This window comes from Peromyscus eremicus, chromosome 1 (genome assembly GCF_949786415.1).
Source record: "Peromyscus eremicus chromosome 1, PerEre_H2_v1, whole genome shotgun sequence".
Lineage (NCBI taxonomy): Eukaryota > Metazoa > Chordata > Mammalia > Rodentia > Cricetidae > Peromyscus > Peromyscus eremicus.
In genome coordinates this window covers 18,422,516-18,436,866 of record NC_081416.1, presented here as the reverse complement: position 1 = coordinate 18,436,866, position 14,351 = coordinate 18,422,516, and the positions used below count along the sequence as shown (strand labels likewise).

The following is a 14,351-nucleotide window of genomic DNA, read 5'->3' as shown; positions in this document are numbered from 1 at the left end:
TTGCATTTTACAAGTATATTTGAATTCCACATACATTGCATCTCACACCAAGACACCAGGCTCATTAGATGGCTTTGTCTCTAATCAAGGCAGAAAGCCTTGAACAAATAATTAGCCTTGAAACTAGAATTACACATTAAAATAATGAATGCATTTGCTAAGGCCACAGATAAATGCCACTGGGGCATCCTTCTGCAAAGCCACCCTGTATCAGCAGCGTCAGGCCACACACTGCTGTAGTAAACTCGGGGGCATTCATGTTGGGTTGCAATTGTCGTTATCTCGATGGCCAAATACAAAGCACTGTTTCTGGGCCAATGTTTTTAAAATTTGCTTCAGCATGAACATTATCTGGAGTGCTTATTAAAAATGTACAACTCTAGGCCCTTCCCCAATCTGTGTAAAGGGAGACCCAGACACAAACTTTTTTTCAAGATTCTTTGGTAAATTTTCTAACTGAGGAAGTTTGAAAAACATTGACTTTAACAGTGACCAATGGTAGGTTTGGAAAACTGATCTGGGTCATGAAACTGAGCCCTAGCCACAGGCTTTCCCCTAGTTTTCCGGGCTTATGTGTGACTTCTTCTGTCGGCTGCAGCATAGGGCAGAGGCAGCTCCTGTGCCTGGGCAGGGCTGTGCTGCGGAAATCCAAAATCCTGATCCTGGACGAGGCCACAGCTGCGGTGGATTTAGGGACAGACAGCCTTATTCAGACGACCATCCGCAATGAGTTCTCTGACTGCACCGTCATCACCATTGCCCACAGGCTGCACACCATCATGGACAGTGACAAGTGAGTGTGTGTGTGGGGGGGGGGGGTGTGGGGGAACCTCACCATTGCCCACAGGCTGCACACCATCATGGACAGTGACGAGTGTGTGTGTGTGTGTGTGTGTGTGTGTGTGTGTGTGTGTGTGTGGTGGGGTGGACCTCATCATTGCCCACAGGCTGCACACCATCATGGACAGTGACAAGTGAGTGTGTGTGTGTGTGTGTGTGTGTGTGTGTGTGTGTGTGTGGTGGGGGTGTGCACATCACCACTGACCATTGCCCACAGGCTGCACACCATCGTGGACAGTGACAAGTGTGTGTGTGTGCGCGGGGGGGTGGGGGTGGTGGGGGTGGGGGTGGACCTCACCATTGCCCATTGCAGACAGGCTGGACACCATCATGGACAGTGACAATTTAGTGTGGGGACAGAGCCTAGTCCAGGGCAACAGTTACAGTGTCAGCCGGAAGCCCAGAGGCACTTCACAGCAGGGCCTTAGCAGTGTCGTTTGGAGCCTTGCGGTTTTAATACTTTGAGCCAAAACCGCACATCAAGCTAACAGGAGCGAACGGGGTAAGGATAAAGTAGTGAACTCTATTGACTGAGTACGCGAAGATCACACGTGGCAGATGTGGGCATGGGCCGTCCTAACCACCACAGCCTCAGCTGTTCCTGCTCAGGCACTTGGAACTGTTTGGAGAGGAAGGAGCCCCTTTAACCCAGCACCTTCAACAGCACGCACTTTGTAACACACACACACACACACACACACACACACACACACACACACACACGTTCTACTCCATCAGCCCCTTCCATCCAGGCTTAGACACGGAGTCATCTCGGCCCGTGCTCACTGCCCAAGCTGACTGGACTCAGTCCTGGCTGTTCTTACAGATGGTGAGCTTTGAGACACCACCCTCTAAAGCTTGTCTTTCTCCCGTTCCAGGATAATGGTCCTCGACAGTGGGAAGATTGTGGAGTACGGCAGTCCTGAAGAACTGCTGTCCAGAACGGGTCCCTTTTATTCCATGGCCAAGGAAGCCGGCATTGAGAATGTGAACAACACAGAGCTCTAGCGGCTGGTTCACAGCTGGAGAACTATGAGAAGGAGCCTCCTTATTTACTTGTGGGTTTTGTGACTGTGTCATGGGTGCAAAGATACATATTTTGTTGCAGTTGCTCAGGTTGGCCTCAAATTCTTAGGCTAAGCAATCTCTGGTCTCAGCCTCCCATGTAAAAATACACATTTAAGAGTATCATAAATGGATACTTAAATAATATTATCAGGTACCTTAGAAAATCCTCAGCTGAGCTAGGGAGATGGCTCAGAGCGTTGCCTTGAAAGCATGAGGACCAGAGTTTGAGCCCCAGATTCATTTTTTTTAAGTGGGCATGGTGGCACATGGTTATAATACTAGTGCCGGAGAGCCAGAGATAGGCAGATCCTGGGGCTCAGTGGCCAGCCAGCATCGCCTGCTTGGAAAATTCCAGGTCAGGAAGAGACCCTGTCTCAAAAAAAGCAGGTGGACAGCACCAAAGAAACAACACTTGAGGTTGAACTCTGGCCTCAACACACACATTTCCTACACATACAAACACGGGTATACACATCTTAAAAAGAAGAACCCTCATTGCTCTGCCTTCCTTAGAATTTCTTGCTACCCCCAATCCCAGAAATAACTGTTATCCTAAATTTCATAATTTGTTTGCCTGTTGTTTTAACTTTTACCACCTCTGTATGTTTGAGAAATGTATGCTGTCTATCCCGATGTAAATGGTCTCCTACTGCATGTATCAATCATATGGCTATACCTTTGTTCAACAATACATTTGCAGTTTGTCTGCATTAATGCACATGTGAGGTGCCTCCACTTTAATTGCTCTTTGGCAGGACAGCATTGTGTAGTGACTAGATCGTACTTAATCTACTTACGTACTGGTGAGTGGTAGGCTTATGTCCAGGGTTTCTCCTTCTCTATTATTAACACTAGTGCTCTGAGCATCCTGGGATGCTGTGTGTGTTTCTCTAAAGCCTAGTTTGGAAATGGGGGTTGTGCAATGTTTACATGTCCATCCTGAGCAGTTCCAGTTTAAACAGTAAGTACAACTAAGACTTCATTTTGGGGTCACTGTGTATGTCCCTGGCTTCTGTGGAGGGGCAATATCTCTGTGTTTCTTGGAGGGGCATTCAGATTTATTATATAGTTTTTAAAATGTTGTATCTCATTATTTCAATATCTGGATTCTTTCTCATCTATTGTTTTTAATGTTTATTTTTACTTATTGATTTTTCATTTTTAAAAGATTTATTTATGTTATTGTATCATATGAATGTTTTGCCTGCATGCATGTATGTGGACCATGTGCATCAGAAGCTGGAAGAGGGCTCCAGAGCCCCTGGAGTCACAGACAGCTGTGAGCCACCATGTGGGTGCTGGAATCGAACCTAAGTCCTCTGCAAGAGCAGCAAATGTTCTTGACCATGGTGCTGTCTCTCCAGCTCCCCTGCTCCCATGTACTATTTTTTTTTTATTTTTGATGTCTTATTTTTTGTATGTCTTCTGAATTTTTGCTGTGAACTTCTTATCTCCTTTATGATTTGATCTGGGAATGTTCTTTGAGGTTGGAGTTAAACCCAAATTCTTCCTAAGAAAAATTTTGAAGGCTTCTGCCAGCCACCTGAGATATCCCCCAGACCTCTTGGGACTAAATTCTCCACTAAGAGTCCAAACCAAGCAATTCAGGCAGCTTCAGATCACAGTCATATATAAGCCCTGGTTTGCGATTTACACATCTCAAGGAGAGTCCCTGCTTCAATGATAAGGTGGAGATGGGCATGTGCTTCTGTTGCTGTTGGTGGCATCTGGATTCTATGTGGCCAGCTCAAGAGTAGTTTCAAGACTCAAGTTTATCAGAGGAGTCTGTATGGGTTTATCTTGGCTTTATCTCTTAGCTGGCAGCCTGTATTAGCAACAGAAGTAGACTTAAGCTTTCTTTTTGGAAGTCTGCCTGCCTTTGTCTCAACCTCAAGATGCCTTTTTGTGCCACCTTGGAGGAGCATTGTCTTCTTCTGATTGAGGATGTAATTATGAAGACTTTCATCTATCCAGCACATCACTGTTTAGTCAGGTTCTCAGAGGAAGGGTATAAAGCTAAAGTAGCCTCCATCTCCTTGCTCTGGCAGTTACCAATTGCATCTTTTATCCAAATCACAGCTCTCCCCTACCCTCTAAAAGTAGCTCTGATTAGCTAACACTGTACAGGTTTCCAGTACATGAATGGTGATCAGCAAAGTTGTGTAGCTATCAAACAGCTGGGGTACGTTATAAATAGTTCATAATTAGCAGCTAGCTTTCAAAGCTAACTTTTGAAATGTTAACAACTTACTCAAAATGTAGCTCCTATAGCTGCAAATTAGTATGTATGAATCAAAGACTCTATCAACTGTACCCATTGTCTTATGTACCCCAGAAAGAGCATTCCTAGTTAAATTTGATGTGCCTTGCATGAGATACATCCCTCTTTTTTTTTTTCAGCAGAGGAATGGCATTTGAGGATTGGTTAATATAGTGCTGTACCTCTAAAGCTCTGTCAGAGCTAGGTTGTATCTCTGCTATCACATTTGCTCCTTTGTGCCCCGAGCCCCGCCCCCTCCACAACCAGACTCTGTTGCTCCCTTATCACTACAACCATTATCTCCATCTTCTCTCTTCCTCCGCTCAGTTTCGTTCTCACTACCAGATGATCAGTTTGCACCATTTTTTATCTCATCGCTGGAATTTTAAGAAATAGAACTTTCTTGTTCTGTAATTTTTTAAAAAGTCCTTGTTTTCTTCCCAAGCACATTCTAAACAAATACAGTTCTCTCGCTTGCGTCTTTAAACAAGTTTCCAGGCACACAGCATTTGGAGAAGCAAGGGGAACTTTGGAAACCAGAGTAACAGTTTATACCTGCTGAGAGCTAACTGCCCAAACCAAGACATGCACCAGAACAAAGCATTGCAGATGGAAGAGGAGAGTCCTAGCAGGTCCCCATTTACTTCACAAACAGCCCAAGCTGAACCTTGCATTCTTATCAGCAGAGACTTAGACCAACAACCTGTTCTGTTTATTTAGCATCTAGTAAATGTCTGGCATTTTAAAGCAATTTAATATAAATAAAACTATTTTATTTAAAGACATATTCAGTTCTGTTGTGTCATCAGTTAATATTCCTCTGCAAGTTTTATTTCAGCAAATTTATTTCTGGAACAATTTTAGATAAGTATTAAGGACTAGAAATCCCTCCAAAATGCCACCATTGTCTCCAGGGATCTTTGGCCTCCTCCCGTGTCCTTGGGGATTGTTCTGTGTGCTGGGAATCATTGTGTCTCCAAATGAAGCAGCCCAGGCCATTATTAAGCTATTGTTTTTCACTTTCAAATCTATCCTTCCCGATTTTGCTGTGTACAGTTGAGCCTGGGACTTACAAATCCTGGTTTTGTATTGCATCCTAGCCCTGTGAGTTTCCACCATCAGGAGCTGCTGGGGAGTGGCCTGGGGAAGGTAGAGTCTTGCCCCTGCCTGCTCTGAAAGTGACATAAGAAAAAGACTATACAATTTTTTCAGAAAATCAAATGTAAGAATTATTCCATTTTCTTCTTTTTAACATAATTTTTTATTGATTCTTTAGGAATTTCACATCATATACCCTGACCCCACTCACCTCCCAGTTCCTCTGTTTCTACCCTTCACCCTTGTAGCATCCTCCCAAAAGGAAAATAAAAAAAAAAATACTAATTAAAAAACAAACAGAAATCCACTTCATCCTCCATCTTTCCCGCCTCTCCATCGCCTCTTCATTCATCTTAGTGGCTGTGGGAGCTGCAGGGTGGGAGCTGCAGTGTGGGAGCTGCAGGGTGGGAGCTGCAGGGTGGGAGCTGTGGTGTGGGAGCTGCAGGGTGGGAGCTGCAGGGTGGAAGCTGCGGTGTGGGAGCTGTGGTGTGGGAGCTCTGCAGGGTGGGAGCTGCAGGGTGGGAGCTGTGGTGTGGGAGCTCTGCAGGGTGGGAGCTGCGGTGTGGGAGTTGCAGGGTGGGAGCTGCGGGGTGGGAGCTACAGGGTGGGAGCTGCGGTGTGGGAGCTGCGGGGTGGGAGCTGCGGGGTGGGAGCTGCACGGTGAGAGCTGCAGGGTGGGAGCTGCAGGGTGGAAGCTGCGGGGTGGGAGCTGCGGGGTGGGAGCTGCGGGGTGGGAGCTGCGGGGAGCTGCAGGGTGGGAGCTGCGGTGTGGGAGCTGCGGTGTGGGAGCTGCGGTGTGGGAGCTGCGGTGTGGGAGCTGCGGTGTGGGAGCTGCAGGGTGGGAGCTGCAGGGTGGGAGCTGTGGTGTGGGAGCTGCAGGGTGGGAGCTGCGGTGTGGGAGTTGCAGGGTGGGAGCTGCAGGGTGGGAGCTGCAGTGTGGGAGCTGCACGGTGGGAGCTGCGGTGTGGTAGCTGCAGGGTAGGAACTGCAGGGTGGGAGCTGCGGTGTGGGAGCTGTGGTGTGGGAGCTGCAGGGTAGGAACTGCAGGGTGGGAGCTGCAGGGTGGGAGCTGCAGGGTGGGAGCTGTGGTGTGGGAGCTGCGGTGTGGGAGCTGTGGTGTGGGAGCTGCAGGGTAGGAACTGCAGGGTGGGAGCTGCAGGGTGGGAGCTGCAGGGTGGGAGCTGCAGTGTGGGAGCTGCGGTGTGGGAGCTGTGGTGTGGGAGCTGTGGTGTGGGAGCTGCGGTGTGGGAGCTGCGGTGTGGGAGCTGCGGTGTGTCACCCAGTATACCTTTTGTCCAAACAACTTATTTTCGAATGCTCATTGTGTAATGAGTTGTTGGTCTGGCTCAAGGCCGCTGGCTTCTGGTACACTGTCAGTACTGGACCCTCATCAGAACTCCTCTCAGATATCCTGCTGTTGCCGAGTCATGGAGATGCCGTGGCTATGGTTTCACAGGATCAGGCCCTTCACATGCTCTAGCAGGTAGGTCATAGATGGGGTAGATGGTAGGGAGGGCCAACTCAGAGCTCTGGATATGTGCATGGGTGGTAACTGAGTTGGTCAGTCCAGGCCGCTGAGACCACACCCCTCAGGCAAGGGGTGGAACCGGCTGTTCCACGGTGAAGGTATAAGTGTTACAGCTCTGAAGGGAAAGGTGTCCTGGTGGTCAGAAGCCAAGCTTGGAAGGGAAAGGTTGGGGGTTGGAAGGGGCGGTGTTATCATTGAACTACTTCCTGTTGAATGGGGACATCGAGGTTCTTGGGTGTAGCAGGAATCTTAAAAGTTCTTATTAATAAAATCAAACCTGAGCCAGTTATTGGGGTGAACTGGAAGATCAGAGAACAGAACAAGCCACAGCTACCTCACCTCGCCGGATCCTCAGCTGGTCTTGTTTCCTCAGACTGGAGGCCTCTGAGTCCTCATCCAGAATGGGTCTCAGCTGAACTGCTGCTCAAAAGCCTGAATGCTTAACCAGGCCAAATGCTTAACCAGGCCAAATGCTTCTAGTTCCTGGTCCTCATGCCTTATATATCTTTCTGCCTTCTACCATCACTCCCTGGGGTTAAAGGCATGAGTCACCATGCTTGGCTGTATCCTTGAACACATGGATTTCTGCCTAGCTGTGCCTCCCAAGTGCTGGGATTAAAGGCGTGTTTCTCCACTGCCTATCCTCTATGTTTAATATTGTGGCTGTTCTGTCTCTGACCCCAGATAAGTTTATTAGGGTGCACAATATTTCGGGGAACACAATACCACCACACTTGGGGCAATCCTGATCTTTGTTGTCAGGATGTAATCGGGTGCTGCAGGTCTCTGGCTCCTTAGCTAGGGGCTGGTAATCCTGTAATCATAACTGCTTAAAAGTCTGGTTGGGTCTGTTGTTGAGGAAATCTAGAAAGGAAGTTTGTGAGGCAGGGGGCAATTAGTAAGACTAGGAAAAAGAAAAGAAGAGGGGAGAAGAAGGGTAGCATCCAGTTCCAGATCTGGCTATCAGTGATCCACTGGCCAGAGGTGTCAAGCTGTTTCTGTTTTTTTTTTTTTTTTGGTTTTTCGAGACAGGGTTTCTCTGTGTAGCTTTGCGCCTTTCCTGGGACTCACTTGGTAGCCCAGGCTGGCCTCGAACTCACAGAGATCCACCTGGCTCTGCCTCCCGAGTGCTGGGATTAAAGGCGTGCGCCACCACCGCCCGGCCTTGTTTCTGTTTTTGAAGATCCATCTGGAGTTGTTGGATCTTGTCTTTCACTACACCTGATTGGTTGACATAGAACAACATTCCTCCCCAAGGAAGAGACAAAGACCACCGTTCTCTGCTGTTAGCGGGTCTAATCCTCTCCGATTTTGTAGTGCTACCGTGACCAGCAAGTCTATTTGACCCTGAAGGGTAAGGTTAGTTTAGCTACGCACTGGCAATCCTGGAGGAATTTCGAGGCAAGCCAATGGTAAATAGCTAGGGAGGTAGTCCTGCTGTTCCAGTGGCGACACCAGCAGTTATGCCCAGGGCTGCTAGAGAGGGTACGACCGCATTGCTTGTTTGTCATGTCGTGCCGCTATGAGCCTAGTGACGGGAACTGGCAAGGGTTCTTCACTGGGTACCACTCCTAATTTAGGAAAAAGGAACACCAGAGCACAAGTCCCAGACCACCTAGCAGGTAGGCAGCGATAAACTTGAGCGCCACAGAGAATTGAGGCATTGTGAGTGTCTGGACACAGGGGCTGGGTGGTAGTACTAAGGGTTGTGGAATTATTGCAGTCTGTGGAATTCAGGGTGTCCACAAGGTATGCTCCTGAGGCATTAAAGCAGTCTGTGATAGTGAAGAAAGATGTGAGAGAGCTAAGGGGTGGTAGTGGATTTTGGTTCAGCGCAATTAACAAGCAGTGCGGTGAGAGAATCTAGTAAGACAATGGCTGAGGCCACAATGGTGTTGTGAGTTTGACTCTGGAGGGACACACAACCGGCACTCCCCAAAGTGGTCAGGCAGGGCGTTATTCAATAGCTGATACACAGAGGTTAAGGTCTAAAACAAGAGATGATATGACAGGGAAGTGGGATCAATATCACCAAAAAGGGGTGATACTGGGGATGTAAGAGCCCTCAAGGAACTTTGGACCACTTCTACTGTGGCCATACCTGGGGTCCAGAGTGGGATGTACCCTTTGTATTTTGAGTGTGCCTGATAGGCAGCTGTGAAAATGCTATAGTAAAATCTACCAATGACTCCTGTCTCCCATCTGGGGTGCTATGGGGCCTTCATTAGGATATAAAAGATTCCCCATTCTTCATAAAAGGCAGCGTGCCATCCTGAATATGTGTTATGTCTCCTACACGACCAATAAGGACAGCCTCCATAAGTTTCTGGCCGGCACCAACAATAATCTCTAGTGTGATCATAGAGAAAGCAATCATAGGAACAGGTGTTTTAGAAATGGATTTTGGTGTTGTGAGTCAGTTGAGGAATTGAGATGGGTTTTCATGTCTTTCCTGGATGACCTCTTGGACCTTTTCATAATTTACTGCTTTAAGGGTGGCCTTGTGAAGACCAGCCAGGAGGCAAGTTACAAACTGATCCCTAGCAAGGATGCCCCCTGGGATACTGTAATTCAGTTCAGGGTCCTGGTTGAGGGAATGCCTAAGCCATGACTGGGTGGTCAGCCTGTCTGTGAGAAGGGAGAAAGGGAAACCAGAGAGGCTGGAGAGGACGAGAGGGACTGTGAGTTGGAGCTGATGAGGGGAAGGCTTGTTAGTGTGACTGAAAATAGTGGAAGAATCATCTGGTTTGGGCCTCACAGCTAGGAGGAGTTTAAGCCCTAGCTACAGACAGAGGACACTGTGGGAGGGAGCTGAGAGATGCACCAGCCAGGGAAGAGTGTGTGCAGGGTGTGTGCAGGGTGTGTGTGTGTAGGGTATGTGTAGGGTGTGTGCAGGTTGTGTGAGTGCAGGTTGTGTGTGTGCAGGGTGTGTGTGTGCTGGCTGCAGCTGGCCTACTCCTTTGCTTTCTCTCCATCTTGCTCGCTCCAGCTCTTGGTGCCCACTTGACAACAAACTTACAGACCCATCAATGGTAACCTAGAAGACAGGGTATTCACATAGTGAATGCGTGCATGTGTGTGTGTGTGTGTGTGTGTGTGTGTGTGTGTGTGTAGACCAGACAAAAACAAACAGGGCTTGCAGTGGAGAAAAAAAGAAATAGGGAATGGGGACTCTCTTATCATTTCCCGGATCACTCACAGTATTTGTAAAGGTCCCAAATAATATTAGGATCTAAGGTGCCATTAGGTGGCCCTTTGGATTGATTATCTAAGGGGTATTAAGGCCAAATTTTATTGCAAAAGCAAACAAGTTTAGGGCCCTTCAAGTTGGGTGCTAGGTGTAGAGGCTGGAGGTTTTCTAAGAGGCATCCCAGGGGGGAATGGAGGGTATGGAAGACACCATTCCCATGGGTGAGAGAGGCAAAGGAAAATGTCACTGTTGCCTGTAGTCACGGCATCCCCAGGACTCAGGGAGGACCAAATGAGGATCAAGCCATTCAGCGGGTCATCACCACACTCAACGGGAGTCAGGGGATCAGCCTGGCTAAGCCAGTGGAGAGACTGGGTGCCTGGTAACAGGACTTTCATAGAGTCGAGAAGATAAGAAGGAAGACGGAGCTCTAGGAGGAGGGGTCTCATCCACAGGAAAGGGTTCGGGAATGGGGTCACTAAAGCCATGAGGGCCTAAAGGACTTACAGGCTTAGAGGCAGCTCCAGGGGGAAGACGAAAGAAGAGGGCAGGAAGGGGCACAATAACCCAGGTGAGCCTAAGGAAACAGCTGGATTAAAGTTCCAAGGGTGGGGGATGGGGTCAGGTGAAGAGGGCCAGCTGTAGCCTTAGAGACTGTGGCTAGGGGTACATCTGCTTCCAAGAGTACTAGGGGGTGCCAGACACTCAATGGTCACTTCCTCAGACTCAGGGAAATGTTTACCCTGACCAAAAGGGAAACTCATCTAATTGCTGCTGGTGGATGGGATGCTGAGCAATCGGTGAGCCTGAAGGTGAGTTCATTGCAGATGGACTGGAGGTAAGGGATGGGGTCCCAGTGTGGCTCAGACCACATGGGGGAGCACAGGCACCAAGGGAATCTATCCCGGTTTGTCAGCACCAAATGTGTTACAGCTCTGAAGGGAAAGGTTACCTGACAGTCGGAAGCCAAGGAATACCTGCATTTCTGAAGGGAAAGGTATCCCAACAGAAGTGTTACATCTCTGTTCCGGTGGGATTTTTTTCTCCAGCAAAATGTTACAGTCCTTGATCTGGGAAAGATTTCCCTAATCCAAGTGTAACAACTCTGCTCCGGCAGAGGAAGGTTCCCCAGCAAAATTGTTACAGCTCTGCTCCAGAGAAATGTTATAGCTCTACTCAGCTTCCCCAGAGTGTAACAATTCTGCCCCAGCAAGGGAAAGTTTCCCCAGCCAGTGTTACAGCTCTGCTCTGCTCTGGTGAAAATTGTTCAAGTTCTGATCTGCTAAGGGAGTTTCCCCACAGAAATGTAGCAGTTCTGTGAGGGCTGTTACAGTTCTGCTTGGAAAGTTGTTACATCTCTGCTCTACTCTGTCCTTACAACAAACCTCACTGGAGATTTATTGGGAGGGATGAATCTAGGAGAGTGACTGCTTCTGCCAGGGTGGAAAAGGAGCAGCCCCAAACTGATCAGGTACAGGGCTTATATAGGATGTCTTAGGGGTGAAGCTTTCCAAAGTGGAGACTTTCAGGGTGGGGTTTGGTAGGATCTCAATTCCTAAGTTTGGGACAAGCTCAGAGATTGGTTGGATTTCATGCTCAAGGATTGGTTAGTTTCATACTCATGAATTGGTTGGTTTTCATGCTCTGTGATTGGGTGGATTTCAATTCTTGAGTTGGTTAGGGGCAGGGTGTATTTCATTGGCTTTGGTCTCAGGGCCAGGGTATTCTTTCACTGGTCCTTTTTACCCAAAAAAGAGTGGGGCCTGCTCTCCTGAGAGGGGGAGAGCTCTCCCATTAGAGCCTGGGTCACTGGGGCAAGCTCTCCTGTGTAGGGTGGGACAGCTCTCTGAGGGCCAGCCCAAGGGCTTGGCCAGCTCAGCACGGCCCTTAGATTTCAACATGCATCATTTACACGGGCCCCTGTAGCAATACTGGCAACAGACACCAACACAGACCCTCGCTGCAGCAGAACCACAGACCCAGACATGGCCCTCGGCAGCAGCTTGAGCCTGTACATCACTTATGGCCCCGGTGGCAGCACAGGCCACTAAGATTGGCATGGCCCCAGCAGCGACACGGCCTTGGACACCAACATGACCATAGGTGGCAGCCCAACCTCTGGATGTATGGCTTTTGGTGGCAACATGGGCCATGGACATTAACACAGCCCCTGGCTTTGGCGGTATCACAAACCTAGACACGGCCTTCAGCAGCGGCCCAGGCCTAGATGTCACCATGGCTCTGGGTGGCAGTGCAGGCCACTCAGATCTGTATCACCCCAGTGGCAGCATGACCCTCAGACACCAACATGGCCTCAGGTGTCAGCCCAGACTCCGGGCACCTGCACGGCCTTTGGTGGTAACAGGAATCACCCTGACTGCAATAGGGCCATGGACCCAGACATGGCCCTTGGCAGCAGCCTGGGTCCTGACATCACCATGGGCCCGGGTGGCAACCATGCCACCCACATCAGTTCCTGCCTTTGCCTTTTTGGATCAGCCTCTCTCCACAACACAGGCACCATTCCCCTTCTCTCTCTCATTTCACCACCATATCCTTGCTCATCATGATGGTGCCTGCCTGCCCAACACTGCAAGGCACCAGGCAAGCCTCTGGTTGGCTTCTACCTACCCAAGCCAAGCAGCACCAGGTGGGCCGGTGGGTGTCCTTCACCTGCTCCCTGCTGTGGGCCCCTGGTTGTCTGATTTATTCCATTATCATACCCTTTCTTTTTACTTCCTATGTAAGTAATTGTTATGCTATAGAGTTTAATTCTTATAGAGAAAAAAAGAACCACTTAGAGAAGAGGTAGAAAAGGTGAGATAAAAGAATGTACACTAGGCAGTATCTCATTTAGGTAAAATAAGCATAAAAATAGACCTTTAAAAAGAAAATAAAAATTACTTTAGGCTCATTTGAACCTTTACTTTTTGGAAAACAGCCTGGGGTGTGTGTGTATTTTTTTTTCCCAGACAGAGTCTTTAGAACTCACTCTGCAGACCAGGCTGACCTTGAACTCACAGAGATCTTCCTGCCTTTGCCTCCCAAGTGCTGGGATAAAAGGTGTGCACCACCACTCCCTGCCTGTTCAACTCTTTTTTTTTTTTCTTTTTAAAATTTTATTTACTTACATTTTATGTATGAGTGCTCTGTATATATACCTGAAGGCCAGAAGAGGGCATCAGATCCTATTATAGATGGTTGTGAGCCACCATGTGGTTGCTAGGAATTGAACTCAGGACCTCTGGAAGACCAGCCAGTGCTCTTAAACCCTGAGCCATCTCTTTAGCTCCCTCAACTTTTTTTTTTTTAACTGTTTTTTTTTTCCTGTAAAGTATCTGGTTTTATTGATTGATTGATTGATTGATTGTACAGGTATGAGTGTTTTGCGTGTACATATGTATGTGTACCAAGTGTGTCCTGTGGTGTGCTCTAGTCAGAAGGGGGCGTCAGATCCCCTAGAATTGGAGTTACCAGTTGTGAGCCACCACAGGGTGCTGGGAACTGAGCCTGGATCCTCTGCAAGAGCAGTAAGTGCCTTTCACTGCTGAGCCATTTCCCTAGCCCCTCCTTCTTCAACTCTTAACAATCAAGGCTTTGCTTCCTATAGTGGTGGTTGGCTGGATGGAGCTCACCTCAATATCCAGATGATTTTATGCCTGATACACAGCACCATGTATTCACATTCATCTCCCCTGTTCCCTGGCTTCCCTCTGTTGGAGCAGCCATCTTTGGGACATTTACTTTCTGCTCAGGGAAGAAATGCACACTGTTCTTCTCTGGGAAACTCCACGTTGGCTGGCATCATGAAGGGATTGCTGAGTCTTCCAAAGGATTAGCTCTGACCACAGGTTCTTTCCTGGCTTGGCACTAACACTGTTGCCTGCCTGCTGCCTTTGTTCATGCTCATCTGCAGGTAAATTATGGTCTGGTTCCTTAGGACCCGATCCCTACCCCACAGTATCTCTCTAACATGTTCACTAAATCTTTTTTTTTTTTTGGGGGGGGGAGGGGTTTCGAGACAGGGTTTCTCTGTGTAGCTTTGTGCCTTTCCTGGAACTCACTCTGTAGCCCAGGCTGGCCTCAAACTCAGAGATCCACCTGCCTCTGCCTCCCGAGTGCTGGGATTAAAGTAATTCTTAATTGTAAACCAATTACAGCTGGTCTGTTTTTCCTTTTCCTTCATAAAATGTCACCAGACTCTTTCTTGTTTTCGTGGGAGTGGGGTATAACTCAAGGGTCTACCCTGGCTTGCTTCTGTAGTTTTATTTTTATTTGTTTTTTGGAGCACAGCTCTGTTCCTTTATTTTTGTATTACCCATGTTGCAATGCAGAGTTAAGTCAGAACAGAGTTTGTGGCCTTCATT

General features: G+C 48.3%; 1 protein-coding gene across 1 annotated transcript in view; it reads left to right on the top strand.

Moving 5' to 3' along the window:
- Positions 1-2,626, top strand: part of Abcc2 (ATP binding cassette subfamily C member 2) — a 74,937-nt gene extending 72,311 nt beyond the window's left edge. Inside the window, exons 31-32 of the mRNA XM_059253748.1 lie at positions 599-793; positions 1,719-2,626. Coding sequence (XP_059109731.1) covers positions 599-793; positions 1,719-1,848 — 325 coding nt within the window. The 3' untranslated portion in view covers positions 1,849-2,626. The remainder of the gene's footprint in view (positions 1-598; positions 794-1,718) is intronic.
- Positions 2,627-14,351: the final 11,725 nt, after the last annotated feature.